This window comes from Vombatus ursinus, unplaced genomic scaffold (assembly GCF_900497805.2).
Source record: "Vombatus ursinus unplaced genomic scaffold, bare-nosed wombat genome assembly UNPS02014775.1, whole genome shotgun sequence".
NCBI classification, from domain to species: Eukaryota; Metazoa; Chordata; class Mammalia; order Diprotodontia; family Vombatidae; genus Vombatus; species Vombatus ursinus.
Genome location: NW_020954553.1, coordinates 12,865,235 through 12,892,641, shown reverse-complemented (window position 1 = coordinate 12,892,641; position 27,407 = coordinate 12,865,235). Strand labels below are relative to the sequence as shown.

At 41.8% G+C, this 27,407-nt stretch overlaps 1 protein-coding gene across 1 annotated transcript in view; it reads right to left on the bottom strand.

Moving 5' to 3' along the window:
* Window positions 1–27,407, bottom strand: part of GRIK3 (glutamate ionotropic receptor kainate type subunit 3) — a 308,237-nt gene that overhangs the window by 129,252 nt on the left and 151,578 nt on the right. Inside the window, exon 2 of the mRNA XM_027864465.1 lies at window positions 7,543–7,719. Within this exon, the coding sequence (XP_027720266.1) occupies window positions 7,543–7,719 (177 nt within the window). The remainder of the gene's footprint in view (window positions 1–7,542; window positions 7,720–27,407) is intronic.

Here is a 27,407-nt window from a genome sequence, read left to right as displayed (position 1 = left end):
TATTGCATTTATTTGGAATGACAGCTTGGCATAGTGGATCATGTGGTGAGTTTTGAGTCAGTAAGAAGCTCGGTTTGAATCCCACCCCTGAAATGTATTAGTTGTGTGAACACAGGCAAATCACTTAGTCATCCTGGGTCTCAGGTGAAGCTGCTTGAAGGCAAAAATTTTTCATTTTTTGTTTTTGTATCCTCAACACCTCATAGAGTGCCTAGCACATAGTAGGGGCCTAATACAAGTTTGCTGATTGATCAGCTGATTGATGGACTGGTGCTGATAACTAAGAATGATTCTAGCAAAGCTCCAGACAGCACCAACCTCCCCTAGTTTCATCCTGCACAAAGGTGGGGGCAGGGACACATCATCAGAATAAGATATTAGTCACCCTCTTTCTCTTTTTTCTTTCCTCCTGTGCCTCTGCCCCCCTCTCTCCCTTTCCCCTTCCCCTCCCTGCACTCTCTGCTGCACATAATGGTGCTCTCAGAAGAAGGAGTCAAGGATGGAGGATGTAAGCAGCAACTTCTGTACTTGCTGCAGCCAGGCACCGCCCCCAGAGTTCTCAGGGCAGCAGGAGGCCCCTGTTCTAACAGCACTCAGAGCCCGGGCAGTAATTACATTATTATATGAGGCTTCAATTTTGAATCCATTTTCTGGCCATTTCCCTATGACTGTGGCTCACAGTCGTCACCAGAATCCACAGTCTGAGTGCAGAGTGGTTTTTCTCCTTCTGTGGCAATTGTAGTTAAAGCAAGAATTATCCCAATCAATTTGTGTCTTAAAAGGAATTGAGCAACCCAGAGAATAAGTGAAGGGACAGGAGCCTGGGGAGTGCTGGGTCGATTCCAGACTTGCTCTGCTTTGGCCAGGAAGAGAAACAGGCTCGGTCTAAGTAGTATACAGAGAGGCTTTGTAGCCTGCTGGCTGGAGGCTGGGCCCTTCTGCCGGCCCTCTAGTCTCCTTTCATGAGGCAAGGCCAAGCCTGGGGCTTCAGAGCCTTTGACCCTCCCATGACTATGTTAGATGGGGACCTGCACCTAACTGTGGTTTAGGAGGGAAAAGTGATCAGCTCTGTTGCTCACCATCAGCACACGCTAGCCTCATCTAGTTAATAACCTTGGACAGCAACATCCAGCTGTTGCATCCCTAAGGGTCTCTGATCAGCAAGAAAAGAGATGGACATGGTCTGTGTACAGCGTCAGAACTTGTGAACAGTCAGAAACTGCAGCTCTACTCATAGGAGTGTACAGTCTTTCCTCTTCCCCCTTTAATCCCCATCCAGAAAACTTTCTAGGCTGGTTGGACTTGACCACTCAATCAACAATTCTCTATTAAACACCTATTTCATGCCAGGCAGTAAGGTAGGCTGCTAGAGATACAAACACAAAAATAAACAGTTCATGCATTGAAGAAACTTATATTTCAGGGGTCCTTAACCTAGGGCACATGGATTTTGTTTTTTTAAATATATATTTGATAAGTATATTTCTATATAATTAGTTTTTAATCCTATGTATTTTATTTTTTGCATTTAGAGACATTATTTTGAGAAAGGGTCCATAGGTAACATTAGGGAACTAGGACACAAAAAAGTACTTTTATGGGAGCAAACCACATGTACATCTAACTTAGTCAAAGTAAATAGAAGTTAATTGGTGGGGAAAACCTTATCCACTGAGGGGGATCAGGAAATAATAATAATAATAATAACTGACATTAACATAGTGCTTACTATGTGTCAGGCACTGTGCTAAGTGCTTTATAACTTATATCTTATTTGATCCTCACAACAACCTCAGGAGGTAGGTGCCTTTATTATCCTCATGTTACAGATGAAGAAACTGAGGCAAACAGAGTTAAATGACTTGCCCAAAGTTTATAGCTATTAAGTGTCTGAGGCCAAATTTGAACTCACGACTTTCTGACTCCAGGCCTAGTGTTCTGTCCACTGTGCCACTTGGTTAAATGTAGGAAAAGACTGCATGTAGCAGGGAGCATTTGAACTGAGCTTTGAAGGAGGGTAGGGATTCTAAAAATCTGAAGTGAGAATGGGACTGGAGATGGAATGTCACTGGGGAGGAACAGTGAGGAGACCAGTATGTGTGACTGGACTGAGGAGTGCATAGACTCCAGTATAGACTGTGCAACTATGGAATAAGCCTGCAAAAGTTAAGCTAGGACCAGGTGGTGAAGAGCTTTCAATGCCAGAGGAGTTGGAAAACCAAAGGAAGTATGAATGAGGAAGTAAGGGACACGGCCAAACTTGTGCCTCGGGAAAACAACATGGGCAATCATTTGGAGGATGGGTGGAAGCAGGAAGAGACTGGAATCAGGGAGATCAATTAGGAGGGCATTAAAATGATCCTGGCAAGAGGCGAGGAGGTCCTCAACCAGAGTGGTGCCCATGTGATCCAAGAGAAGGGGATGGATGGGAGCAGCTGTGGAGGTAGAGATGATAGAATCAGGCAACAGATTGGATAAAGAAGTAAGGGAGAAAGAACAGTCAAGGTGGATTTCAAGGTTTGGAACCATAGCAGAAGGAGGAAGATAAGAAGTGCCCACACTTAGCTTTGTTTAAGACTTAATAGTAGAGTTTAGCCTTTGATTGAGACAGCACAATTGAGTGTATGGTGGGATTTATTTTCTGAGGAAATCCACTGCCCCACAGAGGGGTCCCACAGGCTTCTCCACACTGCCAAAATGGTCCACAACACAAAGTAAAGAACCCTTGTTCTCTACTGTCACTCTCATTTCTTGATTTCTCTTCACTGAAACGTCCACCAACCTAAGTTGTCTCTCTCAGACTATCACCTAACCAACTAACTAATCAATCAATATATATTTATTAAGCTCCTACTATGCGCGAGGCAGTGTACTAAGTGCTGGGGATACAAAGACAAAATGAGAGTCCCTATCCTCAGGGAGCTTACCATCTAGTCGGGGGATACAATGTGGTATTGTGGAAAGAGTGGTGATTCTGGAGGCAGAAAATCTGGATTCATACCCTACCTCTGCTCCTTATACCCTGTGTGACCTAGAACAAGTCATTACAATTTCTATGGGCCTCAGTTTCCTCATTTGTAAAATGAAGGGTCTGGAGTACCTTGTTTCTGAGCTGGTTTCCTTCCAGGTCTGAATTTATGGTTCTCTGGTCATGAGATAAGTAAATACAAGATATATACAAAATGAAGGCATAGTGATGGGGGGGGCACCATCAACTAGGGGAAGCATGAAAGGCCTCTTGAAGGGAGCTAAGGGTACTTAATAAATGCTTGTTAATTTGAATTGAATATTTGAATCATAGACTTGCCTGTCTGGAGCCAGAGCCTGAGCCTGAGCTCTGAGATTGGGCCAAGGTGAACACAGAGTCCTTTGTCTTTATATTTCACAGGCTCTTCAGCCTCTCACCCCATCCTGGGCACTGCTTTGTGAATTTGATTTTTCAATGATAGGCTGAGGATCTCTGTGACTCTTGTTGGAAGACTCTGGCTTTAGCTCAGAGCCCCAGGAGACCTTCATCAGGAGGCTCTTGGAGGGAGAGTGGGAAGCTTAGAGACTCTCAAAGCAGTGAGTTTGGCTGTTGTAGGACTATATAGTATGGCAGAACCATGCATGATACTTTCAGAAAGCCCCCAAGTGTGGGAACCTGGGAGGTAGCATTAACAAAGCAAGATTCTAGTTCCTTGAAGTCCCAGGGAAAGGAAGGAACCATTAACATGCTCAGCTTCACAAGGCCAGGATCTCTTGTACTGAGCCAGGTCTTCCAGGCCTTGACCCAACAAAAGTGTTGCTAAAGGTGTTTTTGGGTTAAGTTCTCATGCCCTGAGGGGACTTACTTGAGAACTTGGACTGATTGGTTGAAATTTATTTTTTCCCACATCCTGAGGGGGAAAAAATCACATGTTCAGGGTTCTAATCTCTTCTCCTTTCTCTCTTTCTCTGTTCTTTCTCCTAGTTTATTTCTATTCTTCCTCTTCCTTCTTTCTCCCCATCCCATTTCTCCTTCCCCTCCTCCCCTCTGTCTTCATCAATTTTCTTTTCTCCAACTCTGCTTCTCCTTCCCCTTCCTCTTACTCCTCTCATTCTCTTTCTTCTACTTCTCCTCTCCTCTTTTCCTCACTTTCCCATTTCTTCCCTCAACCTTCTGCTTCTTTCCTCTCCTTTTCCTTTTATCTCCTCTTCCATTTCATAGTTGGAAGAGCCTGTGCTCAGTAGAGAATCCTCTCTAAAATATCCTTCAAAGGATGTCCATCAATTGGGGAATGGCTGAACAAGTTGTGGTATATGATTGTTATGAATACTATTGTGCTATGAGAAATGATGAGCAGGATGGTTTCAGAAAAACCTGGGAAGACTTATATGAACTGATGCAAAATGAAATGAGCACAACATTTTACACAGTAACAGCAATATTATATGATGATCAACTCTGAATGACTTAGCTATTCTCAGCAACATAATGGTCCAAGACAATTCTCAAGAATTTATGATGAAAAAAGTGCTATCCACCTCTAAAGAAAGAATATTTGAAGTCTGAATTCATATTGAAATATACTTATTTTACTTTATTTTTCTTGTTTTTTTTTAATCTGTGTTTTCCTTTGCAACATGGATAATATGGAAATGTTTTGCATGGCTTCACATGTATGATCTATGTCAAATTGCTTGCTTTCTCAAGGTAAGAAGGGAAGAGAGGAAGAGAATTTGGAACTCAAAATTTCTTAAAAAACAAATGTTAAACATTTTTGTAATGTAATTGAGAAAAATAAGGTAAAACAAAGAAATATGAAAAATAATATAAAATATTCTCCATTGTGATTATCCTGTTTTCACTTGAAAACCTCCAAGGAAAGGGAACCACCACCAACTCTTTCCACTTTTAGATAGCTATAGTGGTTAAGAAGTCTGCCCTTTTGCAGTTTCTATCCATCGTTACTAGTTCTGAGCCAAATTTAGTCCCTTTTCCATATGTCACTCCTTCAGATACATGATAGATGTGATAGACTGTTATCATGTCTTCTAGCTTTTCTCTCCAGGCTAAACACTGCTCTATCCAAGTTCCTTCAGTTAATACTCACATAATCTTGAGACCTCCTACTATTCTGATCCCCTTCTGCTAGGTAATCTTTAGCTTATCAGTGCTATTCCTAAAATTAGGTGCCCAAACTGAAGACAATAGTCCAGTTGTAGTCTGACCCAGACAGAGTAAGATGAGACTATAAACTCTTCTGTTTTGTTGGTAATTAATGAATGAAAAAAACATTTGTTAGGCACCTGCTATGTACCAGATGATGCTAGACACTGTAGTGAAACAGTTCCTGTCTTCAAGGGAATTACATTCTAGTAGGGCTAGATAAGACATAGAGGGGGGTTATAGATAGCAAAGAGAGTTTTAGAGTATGGGGAGTCACTGGGATGGTGAGTAGAGTGAAAGATCAATCAGTTGTCACACTTTACCTACTAGCCATGATAGCACTGATTTGATTACTCTTCCCAGAGCAAGAGGTGGGAAGAGAGGTAGATGTCAGTCAATCAACACGCATTGATTAGGTGCTTACTATGTGTCAGGCTCTGTGCTATACACTGGGTGTACAAAAAAAAGTGAAAACACAGCTCCTCCACTCACAGATCTCACAGACTATGGAGGAGACAATGATGTTGTCACTAATTAGATGTAGAGTACAGCAGGGAAAATGGCAAGGTCTTCATGTTGGGCAGACCATGGTTTCCAGGTGGTTGGGTGGATGGTAGGTGAAGCATTGTCTGAGACCAGCCAGATATAGATAGGTGACTTTGCACTCAATCACCCCACAGTGAGTACATATTACTCAATCCCAGAAGAGAATTCAAAACTGAGTGTATTAGCTTCCCCAGAAAGAAAACATGGTCTCTAGAGGATTGTTCTGAAGAGTTCCTGTTTCAGTACCTCTTGATATAGCCTAAGATCTCATAACCTTTTTTGGTCGACATGTCCCATAGTTTACTCATATTGAACTTACAATTCTCTAAAACCTCCAGACTTTTTCATGGGAAGTGCCACCCCTTCTTCAAGTTAGACTTGTGAGGCTGATATTTTGAACCTAAGCATAAAACTTTATATTTATCCCCACTAAATTTCACATTATTCAATTCAGTCCAATATTTCACCTTGTTAATATCCTTTTGGATCCTAACTCTGTCACTTGACATCCCTCTAACTTTAAGCTATCACTTTCTGATTTGCATAATCTTCAAAATTTTATTAACATACCATCTGTACATTCATCCAAGTTATTAACAAAAATGTCTAACAACATTGGGCTAAAAAATCAGATATAGCACAATTTGTAGCACATTGAAGGTGCTTAATAAATGCTAGTTGACTAAATGGACTAACAATGGATTTCTGGGGCACCCCACTAGACACCTCTCACAAGCTGATATCTATTTCTTAATGACTATTCCTTGGGTCTGGTCATTCAGCTTCCTCTTATCCCTCTTTCCTCTTCTCTCTTTCGTACATTTTCTCTTCACTTTCTTCCTTTTCCCCTCATGCCCCTCTCTCCTCCATCTACATTCTTTTCCCCATTCTCATGCTTTCTTCCTTTCACTAGTCCCTTTCTTTTCCTCTCCTTCTGTCTTTCTGTCTCTCTGAATTGCTACTCCCAATAGTTTTCTACCACTTTCTTTTCTCCCTCTTTCTTCTTCTCTCTTCCTTTCCCCTTCTTTTCCCTCTCTTCCTTTCCCTCTCTTGCCATTTTCTCCTTTGTCATTCCTCTCCTCCTCTTGCAAGTTTTCTTCATCTATCTTCCTTCCTCCTTTTCTTTTCCCTTTCTTTTCCCACTTTATCTTCTGCTTTCCCCTTTCTTTTCCTTTCACAATCTTGAACCTCTTCTTCTTATCCCCCTCTTCACTTCTCTTTCTGTCTCCTTTCTTCTCTCCCTTTTACCTCTCATTTTCATCTTTCTAACATCTCTTTCCCCTCTTATCTCCCCCTTCATCTACTTTCTTCCTCTTCTTCACTTATCCATCTTTTTATTCTCCCTCTTATTTCCCTTTCCCTCTCTTCTTTTCCCTCTTTCTTCCTCTCCCATCTTTCTCTTTCCCTTTCTCTCAATTGTTACCCCCAACAGAACTAGAAATAAGTAGGCTTACTAAGTCTGATGGGAACATCATGTACTTCTAACACCATATTCTTAGCTATGGTTTTTAAGGCATTTAGGCAGTTGAGGCTAGAGGAAATTCTTCTTCCCAAGAAGGATTATCTCCTCTTCTACTGTTTTTTTCTTCACTTATCTGTCTTTCTTCTTCTCCCTCCCTCTTAACCCCCTTCCCTATCTTCTTTGACCTCAATCTTCCTCTCCTCTCTTTCTTTTTCCCTCTCTTTCAATTGTTTCCCCTAACAGAACTCAAAATAAGTAGGCTTCCTAATTCTGATGGGAACACCAAGGATCTCCAACTCTTAACCCCATATTTTTGGCCATGGTTCTAAAGGCTTTAGGCAATTGGGGCTAGAGGAAATCCTCCCAGGAAGAGATTGGTCAAAGAAAGGGACTGAAAATTTACCTTTCTTAGTGGCTTCAAAGCTGTCATGGAAATGTATCCTCTGAATATCATAGGTCAAGGTGGTATTGGGCAGTAAAGTCCTGTTCCTGTTGATGATATTGGCAGAAAATCGGAAGGCTTGTTCCTCTGCATTCATGACCTGGGCATTGGGTCCATCTGCATACTCAAAGATTCCCCCTGCAATAAAGAAGCCTTGGAGTTAGCTGGACTGAGAAACTCTCCTCTGTCTTCCCCAGGCAGAAGTCAAACTCACAACACTCAGAGATCAGGGAAGGAGAAGCCATATTTAAACTCAGATCTTCTTGACTCCAGGCCCACCAATCTATCCACTGCAACATGTAGGGCAGGGACCATTTTCCTTTTGTTTTTGTATCTCTGAATCCTAGGCTAGGTATTTAATAAATGCTTGTTGGACTAGAATGGATTGGGAGCCAACCTTCTCCAGAGATGGGGCACCCACAGCTGTGGAAACAGAATAGGATTATTATATAAGTAACGGAACAGAGGACCAGACCGGGGAGGTGAGTCTCTGGGTAAAGAAAAGGCTGTAGGTGATTGGGGAGAGAGGGTTCCTATGAACAGTGGCTTCAGTTCTTTGGCAGCAAGTCTAATCCCTTTCCTTTTCCCCTTACCCCATCTATAATAGCTAGCTGGTAAGTTTTAAGGTGCATAATAGTAATAACAACTAGTATTTAGATAATGCTTTAAGGTTTATAAAGTATTTTACAAATGTTACCTCACTTTATATTCACAACTGTCCTGTAATGTAAGTACTATTATTATTCTCATTTTACAGATGAAGAAACTGAGGCATCCAGAGATTAAAAGGTTTGCCCAGGGTCACATAGCTAATAAATAGCTGAGGCTGGATTTGAACTCTGGTCTTCCTGATTTTCAAGTCTAGTCCTCTTACTCTCCACTCCACCTGCATATATCATATCTCATTTCATCCATATGACCACATTCTAAGGTAAGCACTAATTTTAAAAATAAAGAAACTGAATCATAGAAGGTAAGTGATTTGACTAGGATCACAGGGATGGTTAAGTGTGGGAAGCAGCTATTTGTGACTCTTAATCCAAGACTATATATACAATGTCTGTAGCTGGAGTCCTCATTTAGGAGGAATCTATTCTTGGGTTAGGAGTGAGGCTGAAGAGGGAATGATCCCTAGGACCCCAAGTCCCATCAAGGTTCTATCCTCTGTAAACATTCACATTCTGAATCAGAGGAGGTGAGAGGAATCATTAAGAGCAATGATGGCTTCCCCAGGGACCAGCCTTGAACAAGCAATCACAGAGAACACCCCTTCCCAGGATATTATCCATGTGAACTTGTGGCTCTGCCAAGGGGTCAGACCCTCGTTGGAGGGCAGCTTGATATAATCCCCTGTCTACACCAGCAACTTTCCTTGACAGAGAAGCTTTTCAAGTTTATTGCCAGCTGGGGACCCACTGTGGCATAGCTTCCTCTAGAATTATTTGCTGTGTTGAAACCTCTGTCTGTTGACCACTAGCAATCACTTTTGCTGCTGGATTATTTGTTGTATTGATTAGTGCTTTCTATTAATGAATAGCACCCTGTTTTCTGAATGGCTTGCTCTGTTGATATCCCCCTCCCTCTGGTGATGACCCTCATCCACTCTGCTGAATTACTCACTCCCTTAACATCTCTCTGTGTGTTGACATCTCAAAATGTCTAATTGATCTCACTTTACATACAGCAGGGAAGCTTTTTGAGAGTGGAACACTTAACAACTTAATAAATACTTGTTGTTGATAATAATAAGACATACTAGCTGAGAGATGGTGGAGGGAAAGGCATCTCTGCTTAAGTTGCTGCTGAGGGACAGGGAGAGTAGGGTCCCACCCCAACCCAAAGAAATAGCTGGGGGCTGGGTTCCAGCATCTCCTGAGTCATCCAGGCTTCTTTCTTGTCTTTGATGTGAGTTCCTGGAACATCCATCAGACCCATACTCAAACATAAACCCCCAAACATTCTCTAAAGCCAAGAGGAAATGACTCTTGAGTGAGCTGTCATTTTTTATTTTCTATGCCTCTGTTCACCTCCATTAGTGTAATCAAAAACTAACCCTGGTCCCAAGGCCATGGACAGAAGTAGATAGATCTAAAAAGTCCTTCATGACATGAAAACACACAGGGGTCAAAAATATTTGAGAGAATGATGACCTGGCAAGAGCTACAATTTGTCTGAGTTCAAAGGGATCTTAGAGATCTAGTCCAACTCCTTCATTGCACATATGGGGAAACTGAGGCCCAGAGATGAGAAGGAATCTGCCCAAGGTCACATAGCCCTCCACTGGCATAGCAGGAACTGGAACCCAAGATTTCCTGCCTTCTCAACCCAGGGTTGGTTTTCCCCCCTAAAATACCATGCAGCTAACAAGGAACCTTAATGCAAGATGGGATTTTCTACATGTAGAGGACCCCACTGTAGTTTTGTTCATATACAAAAAGGCAGTAGCTGCTCTGAGTGAGAATTCTTATCCAGGTATGTCCTTGAGGGAACAAGCCACTGATCTTGGCTTCTCTTGGTTTCTTTCCTTCCTTCCCATACATTCTCCATGATCATTATTTAAAGAGGCTAATAAGTAGGTTGGCAGAGTTGATTAATGCATAGTTTTAATCATGATTGCATAGTGTAATTGGCATTAATTTGAAGAGCTAGTTAATTATGAAAATAATTGTCATTACTTTCAGCTTTAAAACAATGATGCCAAGGAGCTGAGCCTCTGGGGTTACTAAGGAAATCAAGGCCCAAGGTTTGGGCCCACAAGGTACTAGGGGCAGGAGCCACTGGAGAGGGTCTGCATGGCCTGTAAAACCTTCCACATAAAATGTCAGAGCTGGGAGATTCTCTAGTACATAGAACCCAAGAGTGTGAGATCTGGAAGGAAGCTTAGAACAAAGAACATAGAATATCATAGCTGGAGTGGGCCTCAGTACACAGGATGTCATAGCTAGAATGGATCTTGGGACATAGATTATACAGTCAGAACTAGAAGAGAGTTTGAAACAAAGAACAGAGAATGCCAGAGCTAGAAGGGACCTTAGAACATAGGAAGTAAGAGCTCAACATGCCTTAGAAGAGAGAACATAAACTGTCAGAACTGGATGGCACCTTAGAACACAGAGTAGAATATGACTTCTCAGTTAGTCAATAAACATTAAGTGCCTACTATGTGCCAGGCATAGTGCTAAGTTCTAGGGACACAAAAAGAGGCAAAAGACAGTCCCTGCCCTCAGGAAACTCACAATCTACTGGGATTGTCTGGAATGGCACAAGACCAGAGGGATCTTTGGCACTGTCTGATCCAACTCTGTTATGTTATAGCAATTGCACCTGACGAGCAGTAAGCCTGCCACCATAGCCAGTGAAGAGGAAATAGATTGCCAGACTTGGGGAGTGAATTCAAGACCTTCTTGGCCACTACCAACCCCATGGCACCTAGAGGTAGGACTGTGGGGGAGGGTCGTGATATGCTCAGTAACCCATAAAAGCAGTAAATGCCAAGGCTAAAACAGAAGTCCTCTCAGAGCTAGTAATTCCTCTCTTACACCCCCTTCCTACAGTGCCTGTAGACATCATACCAGCCTAGCCCTTTCCATCCCACTATTTTATGTGGTGCAGTTAATAGAACACTAGGCCTGGAGTCAGGAAGACATGAGTTTAAATCCAGCATCAAACACTTACTAGCTGTGTGACTGTGGATGAGTCACTTAACTTCTGTCTACCTCAATTTCCTCTACTCTAAAATAGGGACAATAATAGCACTTACCTCCCAGGGTTGTTGTGAGGATCAAATCAGCACAGTGTCTGTCACATCATAAGCACTTAAAAAAAATTCTTGTTACCTACCTAACTACTCTGGTCAGCCTCAAAGACACTCTGGCTTCAGATCCCAGTCACAGAATAGGAACAACTCTACTTAGCACACAGTTAATACACCTCAGGTCGTGCTATGGTCAGTCCCGCTTCCTCTGGCCCATCCTCCCCTTATGTCCTTGTAATTGCTGTACGGCTTTCTTTCAAGACCACTTGCTGCTCCATGGCAAAGCAACCCTTCCATTACTGGGGCCATAACATTGTGCCTCAGTCTCTGATAACCACTACTGAAACACTGGCATTTTTCCTGTCAAGTAGGACTGGGGGAAGAGGCGGGGGAATGAGATACATGTGGTGGTGGTGGCGATGCTATACTTACAGCTTCCTTTAATCCACCTAATTTGTTATAAGAAATATCTTTGGACCTGAATCACATCTTGCTCAGTTCTTGCTCAGTCTAGCTCTATAGCCATCATCATCATCAGTCCCCATTTTACAGATTGGAAAGATGAGACCAAGAAGGAGATTTGCTCAAAGTGTTAAACAGCTGAGTGAAAGAACCAGAGTTTACTCCTGGGTCTCTTGATTATCAGTAATGTGGTCCTATGCTTTCCACTGAGTTCATTGCCAACCTTGGAGAGGCTGGTCCAGATGCCATTCCATGACTCTCATCAAAGTCGATCTTCTCCAGACTTTTCTCCATTTATCACAGAGCACTTCCTTTGGGGCATCAAAGTTTTTCATCTTTCTATTCCCCTCACCCAGAACAGTGTCTTCCCCCAGTAGGTGCTTACTAAAAGTGTCAAATTTGAATTTATTGAATGTAATATTCTCAACACTCTGTAGACTCCAGCACTGGGTCTTTCATATAACACATAATTAATAGCTAGCATCAATCTATCACTTTCCTGCCTGCCATATCATCATGCAGTCTTATTTATGGCCATCCATCCCCCTCATCTCCCTTCCATTGGAAACTCAGACTTCTTCCCTAGGTATTCAAGCCTGATGGGTGAGCTTGTGACTTATCTTGTTGGGGATAGGCCTCCATACCACTTCCCAGAGGAAACTGAAGCCTTTGGATTAGATGACCTCTAAGATCTTTCCTGGCCCCAACTTTAGGATCTTAGTTAAATAAGTGGATATAGTTACCACATCTGATGTATAAAACATTCTGTCCCCATAGTATCCATCTTCTCCACCAAGAAGAGGAAGGTATCTTTCTTTATAAATAGGGTACTGAACTTGGAGTCAGGAAGAACTAGGTTTAAATTCCACCTCCAATACTTACTAGTTGTGTGACCCTGGGATTTAACCTCTCTATGCCTTAGATTCCTCATCTGCAAAATGGGAAAGTCGAGCTCCATGGCCTGTAAAGTCTCTTCCTGTTGTAAATGTATGGCCCCACAGACCTACGTTTTCTGGTTTCTTAAATACTACTATGTACCAGGCAGTATGCTAAGCACTGGGGATACAAAAATAGAAGCAAAATATATCCTGCCCTCAAGGAAGCTTATATTATAAGGGAAGGAGACCTATTCCTATTCTCTAGGACCAAAATTGTTTATTACAACTACAGATGTGAGATCTTGAGAAGAGAGGTAATCAACAAAGCTGAGGTACTGATGATATGTAGGGGATGGTGATGAAGAAGAGGGAGGAGTCAGAGGTCACCTCAGATTTGGAGCTTAAGTGATTACTAGAGACATAGCAGTCAGGAGGAGGAGCCTGCTTGGGTGACACAAGGGGTATAAGGAATTATCATTTCCCCTTCCCGGTGGGACAGCTCTCAATTGACCCCATGGGCTCCCCTCGTGTTGTTTTAATTGATCTGCCATATGTCAAGTTTTGTCTGTACAACACAGGGACGTGCAAGTCAAGTATTTCTCTATCGACCTAGGCCAGAGGATCTCTAGCAGCTTGGCTTGCTACCAGAGGCTCAGAAAAGGAGGTGGGGGTGTCATTATGCTGGGGAAGTGGGTGATCAAGACACCAGAGAAATGATACCTCAGTGCTCTTGCCTCCTCCCTCCCCTTGTAGTTAACCACGAAGCTGACAGAATGGAAGTGAGGGGGCTGGCCAGGAAAAAAACAGGCCGATAGATCAATGAGACTGTCTGCAAAACAGGTCTCATTGCTCTCATCTCAAACACCAGCCAAGACATCACAACATGTGTACACACACACACACACACACACACACACACACACACCCCTCCATGAATTTTTTATTTGTTTTCAGAGTCAGGCCTTAGTCAAAAGGTTTAATATCCACCAGCAGAAACCAAGGAACTGGCTAAGGATGGAGCAGAATTTGAGATTTGGAAAAGGGCTTAATAACAGCTTTTCTCACTACAGGGCTGTAAGGTTCATGAAATAAACACAGTGGTCCCCTGAGAAAGATGTGGCAAGCATCTTTCCTAAGATGCATCCAAGCATTCAGAAAGGATTGAGTCAAGAGACCTGGGGCTGAATTCTGCCTCAGCTGCTTCTAAACCTGAAAGAATAGTAGTGAAGAAAGCCTGCAACAATCCTTAGAATGCTACAACAATGGGCAATTGTGACCCTCATTTTGCAGAGGCCTTCCCTGGGCCTCAATTTCCCCAGTTATAAAATGAGATGGTTGGATTATATGACCTTTACAAAGTAAGTGCTTAGTAAATGGTTGTTGATTTATGCATTGATCTACTGATTGATACGTGTTGTCACCCCAATAGAATAAAAGCTTCCTGAAGGTGGAACTATTTCATTTGTCTTTGTACCCCAGTGATTGGCACATAGTAAGAGCTGAATAAGTGCTTGTTGATTGATTAATTGATTATGACTTAAAGTCCAGTTCTTTTTGCAATGTAGCTGCTACCTTTCAAAGAGAGAATGTTAAAACACAAAATCAGAGAATGTCAAGTTAAGATGGACTTTAGAGGTCATCTGATCCAGGAGTACTAGATATAGGGTTCAGAGGTCCCCAAAGTGTTTATGGATCTATTTCAGGGGGTCTGTGACTTGGAGAAGGGGAAATTATACCTTTATTTCAATTAAATTGGTTTCCTTTGAATTCCTATGTATTTTATTTTATGCATTTAAATACATTCTTCTGTGTTTAGGTTCATAGATTTCACCAGAGTGCCTGATGGGTCCATCCTATTAAAAAAAAGTTGTTAAAAAGCCTTGATCTAGTCCAACCTGTACTTGAACAAGAATCCCCTCTATGAAAATAACATACTTAAGGAATGGTCATCCAGTTGAGTTCAATTCAACCCAACAAGCAACAATAAATAATAACATCTGGCAATTGTATAACAAAGTATAAAGCAAAGTATAAACCCTTGGAAGACATGGACCATTCCAATTTTGAATTTGTATTCCCAGTGCTTGGCACAGTTCTTGGCACATTGTAGACATTTAATAAATGTTTGTTGATAGCTAGACATAAAATTATTTAAGTTTCACAATAATCCTGAGAGGTTACATTATTCCCCCTCCTCCTCATTTTACAGATGAAGAAGCTGAGGCTTAGAGCAATTACTGAATGAAGTACTAAGTGACACACTGGAAATAACTTTGGGACTAAAATCAGGAAGACTCGAGTTCAAATCCTGCCTCAGCTACTTATTAGCTGTGTGAACCTGGGGAAGTCACTTAATCTCTACCTTAGTTTCCTCATCTGTAAAATAGGGATAATAATAGTACCTACTTCCCAGTGTTGTTGTGAGACAAAATGAAATAATATTCATAAAATGTTTTTCAAACCTTTATAAATACTAGTTATTATTAAGTGACTTGTTCATCATAACACAGCTTGTTGTTATTAGAGGCAGAATATTAACCAACGTTGTCTTGACTCCAGGTTCAATGATCTTGATTAAGGCTTATTGTCCCGGGTGCAAATCACTGGGCTAGGTGCAGAGTATATAGCAGCAAAATGAGAAATATTCCCTGCCCTCAAAGAGTTCATACTGTACTGGGCTAATAGAGAAATATGTAAACAAATAAGGATATACATACTCAATTAAAGAGGAGGGAAAGAGTGCTAACAATTAGAGAAATCCATTTGTCAGTCAACTTACATTTATTAAGCATCTACTTTGTGCCAGGCACTGCATTAAGCCCTGGGGAAACAAAGAAAGGGGGGGGAGGGAGGGAGAGAGGAAAGAAGAAAGAAAGAAAAAAGAAAAGTCCCTTTTCTCAAGGAACTTAAAATTTAATTCAGGAGAAAGCATGAAAACAACTATGTACAAACAAGATATATACAAGATAAATTGGAAACAATTTTCAGAAGGGAGGCACTAAGACTAGGACTAGGAAAGGCTTCTTTGTAGAAGATAAGATTTAAACTGAAATTTAAAGGAAGCCAGTAAAGCCAGGAGGTGGGGATGAGGAAGGAAAGTGTTCCAAATAGGAAAAGATTTCTAGACTATACGGCATGAATTGAGCCTTGAAGAAGCCAGAGATTTTATGAGGTAAAGATTAGGAGGGAGAACATTCCAGGTATAATGGGCAGCCTGTGCAAAGGTATGGAGGGGGAGATAGAGGACCAAATTTGAAGAATAGCAAGTGGATTGGTTGGGCTGGAATGTAGAGGGCATAAAAAGGGGGCAATATTCAATAAGTCTGGAAAGGATCCAGATTATAAAGAGTTTTAAGCTCTAAGTTGAGAAGTTCATATTTTGTCCCAGGGGTAACAAATAACCACTGAAGATTCTTGTGTAGGAGTATGCCATAGTCATACCAACTGCTTAAAGACCCCCAGGGAAGGAGATGCCACTAAGATGGTAGACGATTCCACTTTTAAATAGTTATAGTTAGTGTAAAGAAGACTGGAGACCATCATTTTACAGATAGGGAAACTGAGACTTGGAGAGATGAAGCAACTTGCCCAAAGTCACATATTGAGTTAGTGGCAGAGCAGGGGTTTGAACCTACATTTTTGGACTCCCACGTCATTACTGTTTTCTCAACACTATATGACAAGCTAATGTGCACTTCAGACTATCTCCATTGAAAAGAGAAAGGGATCGATTTCTTTCTTACCTCCTCTATGATGCCCTATGCAACATCATAGCCCAGGCTGGATGTCCACGTTGAATAAATCTTCTGCCTGCTGCAGCTGCTGCTGGGTCACTAGTGAGTACAGATAAAGGTTCATGCCTAGCTAATGGGGCTAAGCTGAGGGGGAGGGGCTATTCTCTGGGCGGCAAATTTATGACAAGCAAGAATAAGAAGCTGTTCTCATTAGCAAACTTCAGAAACAGGGAAGACATAGTGTTGACTTGATGAATAATAATGCTAACACTGGCAGCCTAGCAGCCTAGCAGCCTGAGTTTCCGGGGCTCAGACAACAGCAGGTCAAAGCTCGGGGGGTATTTCTGAGATCCTGGAAGAGGGAAGATGTAGACTGGGGAAACCAGGGCATAGGCCATGAACAAAGTAGAGCCCCTCCCCCTCTCCTCACTGCCCCATCCGCCTGTATTTTAAATACCAATTGCTATGCAGGTTAAATACTTATTCAGCTTCTGCATTTTAGCTTAAAAGCCAGCTAATTGATCTCTAGAGATCCTGAGAGAGCAGTCAAGAAATGGCCTTAATTAGAATTAGCTTCTAGTTCTTTTTCCTTACCATTTTTTTAAATAAAGAAAATACAATTGAAATGACAGGGTCCCTGGAATCAAGCAGCAAATGTGCATTGTATTTGTAAGGGAGCAGCAAAATTATTCTCTACTACGTAGTTCCTACCTGACCATGCAGTCAGATACGTTGCCAGTGAGAACTTTCACAGGTAGGAGCTGTCCAAGGTAGAGACTCTTACAGCCTGTGTCGAGCTCTCCCATGAAACTTGTTCACAGGCAGGATACTCACAAGCTCCCCTGCCTCCTATTTCATCATCAGTCCTCCAATAGAGTCCAAGAACCTCAGAGCTGGAAGTGACTTCAGATGTCATCCTCCAACCTCCTTCCCAGCAGAGAAATCATCTCTATAATACTATTGACAGGGGCCATCCAAGTTATATATCCCATGACAGGGAACTCAAACTCACTACCACTTGAGAGAATCCATTCCTTTGGTGAACAGATCTGATTGTCAAGAATGTATTCTTTGCATCAAGCTGAAATCTGCCTCTTTGTTGCTTTTGATATGGTCAGAAGAGCAATGGATTGATTTGTCCATACAGGACAGGGGTTTGGATCTGAGCTCTGTCCCTTGCACAGAGCTCCGCAATGTGTGATGTGGAGCTAGTCACTATATCCCTCTGGGCTTCACATTCCACCACACTGCCAATCACAACTCCTGGCTAGGAAGCAGCGAGATGGTATAGAGATGACACTTTAGATCAGCAATTCTTAACCTTTTTTTGTGTCATGGGGGTGGGGGGGAGCATGGAGAGAAAGAGCCAGCATTTATTAAATGCTTGTTATTTGCCAGGCAGTGTGCTAAGTGCTTTACAAATATCTGATTTAATCTCCATAACAGCCCTGTGAGGTAGGTGCTATTATTATCCTCATTTTACAGTAGAGGAAATTGAGGTAAACAGCAATAAAGTGACTTGCCCAGGGTCACATATCTAGTAAGTGTCTGAGACTGCATCTGAACTCTTCTTTATTCTTCCTTACTCTAGACCTAGTACTCTATCCACTGAGGCCACCTAGCTGCCTCTTCATCATTTGGGGGAAGCCTATGGATTCCTTCTCAGAATCATATTTTTAAATGCACAAAAAATATGAATAGTTACAAAGAAAACCAATTATGTTGAAATATGGTTATCAAAATATATTTTTTAAAGTTTGTGGTCCTCAAGCTAAGGACCTCTGTTCTAGCTGCAAGGACAAAAAGAGATACACTTAGAAGTGGAAACAGCTGTCTAGTCTCATCTGTAAAACAAAGGGGAAGCAAGTGATATAGGCTAGAGATTCACAGTTTCAGATACAATCTTATTTTTGTGTTCTACTTTGTATATGGAAATGCTAATGGCTTGGGTTGGTTTTGATTTGGGTATTTTATTTTGGTGCTTGTTAAGTTCAGAATAAAAAATAAATTTAAGGAAAAAAAACCAAAGAGGTCAAAATAGATGTTGTTTAGCTCATCTCCTTCATGTTCCTATGAATGTTCCTGATTTCTCCTTGTTCTATCCTCTAGAGTCAAGCAGAACAAGTCTAGTCTCTCTTCCATATAACACAAAATGACTTATGATTTATTTTCTATATCTATTTTGTATCTATTTATCTAGAAGCATGTGACTTCCCCCTATAGAATGTAAGTTTCTTGAGGACAGGGACTGTTTCACTTTTTTTTCTCTTTCTATCTCTAGCACCTAGAACAGGACCCATAGCTTAGTAAGCATTTATTAATAAATGCATATTGAATTGAATGATTGAATGCCATCCCTTCAAATACCTGATGAGAGCCATTGTGTTAGCCACTAGCCCTTCTCATCTCCAGCCTCAGCATTTCCAATTCTTGTAAATGATCCTCCCGTGGCACAGTCCTCAATCTCCTTACCATCCTGGATACATTAGAGCTTGATAATGACCCTCCTTAAATGTGCCCTCAGAATTTGATACAATACCCCAGGTAGTATCTGAGCAGGTGATCTTTGCTCCCCAAATCAGCCTCCAGCAGCTGGGTGGCCTGAGTCACCCTCCCTATGAGCATCCTTGTATTTCCTCTCTCCATTCCCCAAGCAGATTCTATGCCCCAATTCAAGGTGGCCTACTGACAGCTCATATATGACAGTATCTGGGTAGCTGACAGGACACACCTGGCCAGTTGTTTAGCCATTTAATTGGAGGAAGGGGTGAGGTGGAAAATTCACCTACTTTTGAATGAAGAGCTGCTCATGTCCTTTGAAAAAGGATGTCACTTACAGTGAGCACACAACTTCCAAAGAGGCATAGGTGAAAGGGAGAAGAGTAGGTAGGTTATCCACATATTTGCCCAGTCTGATCAGCCAAATCTGTCATGTTGAAGCTCAGGCCACATGGATTCTAGTCTGGGACTTTGCCACTAACTTATCATGTGATCAGGGGTGGTGGGAGTAGTTGAACTGGATTAGAGATTTTTAACCTGAGGTCCACATCTTTGGTCCATGGATAGATTTCAGGAGGTCCATGAACTTGGATGGAATACTCACACACACACATACACACATACAATATACATATGTGGGTGTGTGTATATATATGTCTGTATATATGTACATATTATCTATCTATATACATACATATATATATTTTTTTCAATAGCCTTTGGTTTCCTTTGTAATCTTATGTATTTTATTTTATGCATTTATAAACTTTATTCTGAGAGAGGTTCATAAGCTTCACCAGACTGCCAGAGGGTCTAGGAAACAAACAAACAAGCAAAAAGGTTAAGAACCCCTGAGTTAGAAGGTCTGTAAGATTCCTTCATGCTCTGCTGTTCTGCAAAAGCTCAAGACTGGAGATACAGAGACCTGAGTTAGAGCCCCAATTATGCAAACAATTGATTGTATATCCATAGGCAAGTTCCTTCCCTGTTCTGGGTCTCAGTTTTCCCATCTAAGGTTGGATTAGCTGCTTTCTAAAGTCCTTCCTAGCACTGACAGTCTAAGCAGGAACTGTGGCTCTGATTCTAAAATGTCACAGCTAGATTGCCCCTTGTGTTCTCATGTAGCCAGGTTGGGGAGGGGGCACTGGTCTAGTCCCCACTGGAGAAGGTGGCTTCCTTTAGTAGCATCTGAACTAGAAACAATAATCTGTGCAGCAGACAAAAATAGCACAGTGGAAAGAGTGATGAATTAAAGAATCAGAAAACCTGGGTTCCAATTCCAGTTCTACTCGTGTCTTTGGGCCAGTTATTTTCTTTCTCTCAGCCTCAGTTTTGTCATAAATAAAATGGGAATAAGGAGCCACAGGCTTGTTGTGAGGATTAAATAAGATAATGCAGTAGAGTGCTATATGACCTTAAAGCATCACAAATATATGAGATATTAATATGCCCTGGCCCCCTTTGCCTCAGATTTCCCTCCTCCCCCAGCTCCAGTACAAGGACCTGACTGCTTTGCCTGGTAAATAAGGGAAAGGCGGTGGTTGGTGGTAAGAGAAGGCTCCATTTCTCAATGGGACCAATTTGTGAGTTTTCAGCAGAAGCTTAGCCTATCTTCCCCTGCTCAGCCTCTTGTCTCGCCTTCTCACACACACTCATGCTGTGAGGATCCTGAAGGCAGCAGGAGAGGTGGAAATTATTGCTAACAGGTCCTGCTGCCAGGCCCCTATTGCTACTGGCTGGGAAAGGAGAAGCAAATAGCTTAGCCATCAGAGAGACCAGAGGAAGAAGGTAGGTCTTGTTCCTTGCCAAATGGTCAGGGCCAGGAGAGAGACTAGGAGCTAAGAAGAGGCCTCTCTTTTATAGACAAGAGTGGGCTCTTCCACCCTCCTCCTTCAGTCCCCACTCCCTTCTCACATACTTTACACAGGACAGTGAACAGAGAAATGGCAAAGGCCCATGCTAACCCCAGCTCAGCTCCATGGTGGGAGTCCCAAACCTTCCCCCTGTTTTCTTACCTTTGAGTTGATCAAGCCCAAAGCTAGACCCCTCCCCAAATCAAGCCACAAATCAGAATATCTAGGGTCTTCCACACTCTGGTAGGGGGCTGAATGTACAAGATGCATTAAGTTTTTCATGGGCACTGTCCCCATATTGAGCCCATCCAGGGCACTGAGGACAGCAAATCTAATTCTGATCTCCCTACTTTGTTTATCCTATCTCTGTTCCCACTAATGATATTGTGAACTGTTAGAGCTTATGGAGCTATGAGAGATCATAGGCTCATGTACAGAGAACTGAAAGGGACCTCAGAGAACATCTAATCCAACTCTTTCATTTTACAGGTGAAGAAACTGAGGGACATTCTAGTGAAGTGACTTGCTCAAAATGTAAAGGTAGTGACAGGCAGGATTTGAAACCAGATCCCCTAACTCCAAATTCACCATTCTTTCCACTCCACCAAGCTGCCTTTCACTTTAGTCAGGATCCCTTAAGGGGAAATTGAAGCCCATAAAAAGTCACATAGCAAGGGGGACTTGAACACAGATCTCTGCCTTCCAGGCAAGGACTATTTCCCTTTTGCCTCATCCTACTCAGCAGAGTCCTCCTGGATGCTGCCTTTGCCCACTTCAGGAACTTGTTCCCAATAGTGGTCGGGTTCAGCTCAATAGGAGGTAGGCACATAGAATTAGTTCCTGGGGGTTTTGATTTGCTGAGGCCATTGGACCATAGCGCCAAGCTAACTGTGTGTGTGAGGTGTGGGGTAGTCCTTTGGTTAACAAGCATCCATTGAATGCTCATATTAGATATAGAATGGAGAGAAGAGATAAGGGGCACAGAAGCACATTGTCTCTCCTCTAAGGGAGTCTCAAGCTTTACTACTTCTGAGTCCTTGGGGAAAATGATTGAAATGATTGAAACTTTAATTATTGATTAAAATAAGAGGGATCTTGGAGGTCATTTCATCCAACCTCCATATTTCACAATTGTGTCCCTTTGCCTTTCAGCCTCAGCTTCTTCAAGAAGTTGAATAAAGATTAGATGATCTCTACAATTTCTTTCAGCTCTAAATATTATTATCCTATGAAGAGATAAAAAATCAAAGCATAATAATAATTATTATAATTCACTTTAATCTCTAATAGTACAAATATTTTGGCTTCTTTATCTTATTTGATCTACATGATGACCTTATGAGGGATGCAGAGTAGTGATTATTATCCTCATTTTACAAATGAGGGAAACTGAGGCCTCTGGTGGATAATAGCCATAGTTACACAGCTAGTAAAGGCTGGAGCTAGATTCTAACCCAGACTCCTCTCACTCCCTTTCCATTGAACTGGTGAGGGAAGTGACTTAAGAACAATTGCAAAAATACTTTCTAAAATGTGCTACACATCCCAAGGATGCACACACCCTAAGGAGGTTGATGATAAAAAGAAAGGTACACCTTTGGTATACACCAAAATACTTCTAGCAGCACTTTTGTGGTAGTAAAGAACTGGAAACAATTTTCCATCCAATGGGGAATAGTTAAAGCAGTTGTGGTACATGAATGAAATGGAATATTACCAGACTGAAAGAAATGATTAACACAATGAATACTGAGATACATAGGAAGACTTATAAGAATTGATACGATGGGAGGCAAACTGAACCAGGAAAACAATATACATAATTGTTACACTGATACAATTAGGAAGAACAACAACATAGCAATCAGAACTGAGTGCTATGGGGCACAGTGAATAGAGCTCTGGCCTTGGAGTCAGGAGGAACTGAGTTCAAATCCAGCCTCAGACACTTAACACTTACTATCTGTGTGACCCTGGACAAGTCACTTAACCCCAATTGCCTCCCAAAAAAGCAAAAAAAAAAAAGAACTGAGCTCTATGAAATTGGCCCCAAAGAATGAGAAGGCAACTCCACTCCCCTGCAGAGGTAGAGCACTGGGGGATATGGGATACTGAGTATTATATTGGACTTTGGGGATGTATTGGTTAGTTTTGCTGAACTGTTTTGTCCCCACTCCCCACTTTTTTTATTCTTTGTTGTAAAGATGGCTCTCTAGGAGGAGGGCAGGAAGGGAAAAGTAATATAGAAACAAAATACAGTAATAAATTTTTTTAGTGTGCTGAGCCATTTGAACCCTAGTTTTCCTGAAGGTATTTCTAATGACTCATGCCTCAATCCAGTCAGTGAAGAAGAGAGGCTCAATGTTGGAAATGAGAGTGAGAAAGTTGAATAACTGAATCCTGAATCAGTTTTGGGATGTGCCAACCCCAGTTCAGCTCCATGACAGGTCTTTTTGACCTGTAAAATAATATAGACCAGGGCTTTCCTTCTGGATTATTGCATTTAGCTCTGGAAATTATTTTTGCAAGACTATTGATAAACTGAACAGTATCCAGAGAAAGGTAGTCAGGATGGTTAAGGGCCTCTAACACATCATACAAAGATCAACTAAAGGAACTGGGGATGTTTAGCCTAGAGAAGAGAAAGCTTCTGAGGGATATGACAACTGTTTTAAGTGTTTCAATGGCTGTCATGTAGGAGAGGGATTACATACATGTTTTGTTTTTGGGTGGAGATTGCAAAGAGAGATTTGGGTTTGATGTCAGAGGGAAAAATCATATGCCAAAGAAGATTGGGCTGATTTTGAAGGTAATAGGTTCCCCTACATGGTGGGTCAAGTGAAATCTGGATTGCTCTTTACTGAGTATGATGTAAAGGGGATTCTTGTTTCATTATAGGTTGGAGTAGATGGGCCTCAGAGGTTCCTTCTCGCTATGATTCTGTGATTTCCTTTTGGAAGTCAGGGACCAAATTTCAGGATGATGTGACTCTAGCTGCAGCCTGGCATCTAAGAGTAGGGGTCAGTGATGGAGGGGAATTTCCTTCTCTGGGGCAAGCTCTGTCTGGGAATCAATAACCTCCCTTCCAAGTTCTGAAGATGTAGCATCTAGGGAAGGCTCCCCTTGTTTTCTGGAGCTAATGTTCCAGAGGGAGATAACAAAGAAACTTCCTTACTTGTAGCCTGATGGAGTAGGTTAGAAGCAGAGGGAATTTCTTAATAGTCGGGGTTCTTAACCTAGTCAGGGGACTCATTTCCTTTTAGGCATTTAAAAATGGAATAGTTACTAACTGAGGAGCAGGCCAAAGTCCTCCGATAGGCCCAAGGTTCCCTTCATGAATCCGATAAAGTTAGAATTAGAAGAACACAGCAATCAACCCCCTCATTTTACATATGGAGGAACTGAGGCCTAGAGTGGAATGAAGTTGCTCAAGGTTAAACAGCAAGTCAGATACTTACAGTCAGCAAAGTGGCAGAAGTGGCAAAAGATAGAAATAATCTTGGAGGGGCGGCCACAAGGTAGGCACACTAACACATCGTTGATGTAACTGTGAATTTGGTCCAACCACTCTGGAAAACAATTTGGAATTATGCTAAAAGCAAGCAACTAAAATGCCTATACTTTTTGACACAGGGCTCTCACTACTGGGCATATACCCTGAGGAGGTAAAAAAAAGAAATACCTCATACAGTAGAATATTCATAGCAGCACTTTTTATGGTAGCAAAGAACTGGAAAAGTAAAGGCCCATTCATTGGTGAATGGATAAATAAATTGTTGCATATGAATGAAATGGAATATTGCTGGGCTGTAAAACATGATGAATATGATAAACACAGAGGAACATGGGAAGGTTTATGTAAACTGATATAAAAAAAATGTAAGTAGAATCAGGAAAACAATATGCATAATGATTACAACAATGTAAATAGAAAGAACAACAGTGATAAAAAGAAACTAAACATTGTGAAATTACAATGCTCAAGAAGTTTGGCCAGGGAGAAGAGTTAAAAAAAATGTGCCTTCTTTCTTTGTATAAGTGGGAGACTACGTGTATGGTACATTACACACACACTGGATGACTTGGTTAATGAGTTGATTGGTTATTCTGATCTGATTTCTTTCTCTTTTCATTTTTTGATACAAGGAATAGTTCACTTATTGAGGGGTGGGGGTGGAGGAGAAGATATAACCAGAAATGAAGATGATATAAAATAAATTATGTCAATTTTAAAAATTGGATGCTGAAGATTCTTAATCTATTTGAAACCCTAGGATTGGCTTATCCTATAGGGGCCACAGGCTTATTTGGCATGGGATCACAGATTTGGGATGAGAAGAAACCTTGGGGATTGTTAGACCAACCTCTTCATTTTACAGATGAGAAAAATGAACTGAGAAGTTAAATGACTTGCCCAAGGTCACACAATAAGTGACAGGTCTGATTTCAAATCCAGCAATTCTTCATAAAATCTACACCTGGAAGGGATCTCAGAAGTCATCTAGTATAATCTCCTCATTTTACAGGGAGGACCCAGAGAGATCAGGCAACCTTTCTTGCCCAAGCTTCCACAGTGAGGGAGTGGTGGAGCCAAGATTTTAATTCAGGTCCTGTGAATCCAATTTCAGTGCCCTTTCTTCTGCCCCATGTTGTCTCCTGTCCACTGCATCCTACAGGATGGGTTTTTCTAGAACCCAGAACTACCTGGAAAAATGTTGATCAAACACAAAGACCAGGGGTTTGGTCGGGCCTGGGGCTAGGAGTGCATTGGCCAGGAGGAGCTGTCAGGCATGTTCAGTTCCCTACTGTGGAGTCCCATTAAACATGCAGCTTCTCATCCCATTCCCAGTGTGAGGGCGCCCAAGCACAGGAGGCCCTATTCCTCTCCAACAGGTAAGCTGTTCAACAGATGAGCAGCCTTGTGGCAAAGAAATGCATTATTAATGTTTCTGGTTAAATTAACTGATTAAAACCACCCCAGGTAAAAATGTACGTATCAGCTCTTTGCCGACAGCAAATGAGGAATTAATGGAATAAGCTTGCGTCTCTTTAATGAGACATAGATAGGGGCTGCCTGAGAAGGTACGCTCTCTACAGCGGGAGCCTCCAATTAGTGATGTTGGGTCCATCTGCTGAAGGGGTGTCTGCTGATTGCAGCCTGGGGAGAGATATGGGACAGGAGAAGTTTCCAAGTTTCCTCTAGGACCCAGGTGACCTTGACAGTCCTGAGCTGAGTCCTGCTCTACCTGGGAGTCTGTTGGAGCAATCAGAACCTTTCCATGCTGCTAGGCCCTGCTGTGTTGATGGTTAATACATGTTTATTAAGCACATACGATGTGCCAGGCACTGTGCTAAGTGCTGGGGAAATGAGGAAAGGAGATAAAAAAAAACCAGCCTCTGTTCTCAAAGAGCTCACAATCTAATGGGGGAGACAACATGCAAACAATTACATATAAACAAGATATATGAAGAATAAATTTGAGATAATGAACATGAACATTAAGGGAGATTAGGAAAGGCTTCTTGTGATAGGTGTGATTTTAGCTGGAACTTGAAGGAAGTCAGGAGGTGGAGATGTGTGGATGGAGTCTTGTGTGAGGAACAGCAAATAGGCTATTCTCAAAAGGATGTCATGGGGGTGAGGAGGAGTGGAAGGTATAAGAAAACTAGCAAGGTAGGTACAGGCCAGGTAATGAAGAGCCTTTAATGCCAAACAGAAGAATTTATATTTGATCCTGGATGTGTTAAGGAGCCGTTGGAGTTCGTAGGGTAATATGGTTAGAACTTGAGAAGATTGATTTGATAGCTGAGTAGAGGAAGGACCAGAAGTGGGGAGGACTTGCAGCAGGGAGACTATTATTACAGTCCAGATGTGGAGTGATGAGAACTTGCACCTGAGTATTGGCAGTGTCAGAGGAGAGGAAGGGGAATCTAGGAAAGATGTTGTGAAAGTAGAATTAATAGAACTTGGCAACAGAGTGGATATGGAGAATGAGCGTGAGGGAAGACTAGAGGATGACATCTAGGTTTTAAGTCTTCATGACTGGGAGGATGATGATGGTGCTCTCAACAGAAATAGAAAAGTTAGAGGGACTTGGGTTCTGGGGAAAAGAGAATGAGTTCTGTTTTATACATATTGGGTTGAAGAAGTTTAGGGGATATCCAGTTGGAGATGCACAATAGATAGTTGGAGATACAAGACTGAAAGTCAGCAGAAAAGTTTGGGCTGGATAAGATTTGAGGATCATCAGTGTAGGGATGATGATTGATTAGCCAATGAAATCACTAAGTGAAACAGTACTGAGGGAGAAGAGAAGAGGGCCCAGAACAGAGCCCTGTGTGACAAGCATAGTTAGTGGGCATGACTTGGATTAAGATCCAGCAAGGGAGACTGAGGAGTGACCAGGTCAATGGTAGGAGGACAGTTGGGAGAGAGCAGTGTCATTAAAAAAAAAAACAACTTAGAATAGGGGATCTGGACTGAAAGTCTGCCTTCAGAGACTTCCCACAGCAGCTTTCCTCTGAGATTGCCTTCCATCTACTCTTTTTTAACTCTTAAATGTAGAATTGTCTCCTCCATTAGAATGTGAGTGAATTCCTTGAGATCAGGAACTGGTTTTGCCCTAGTGCTTAGCATAGTGCCTCA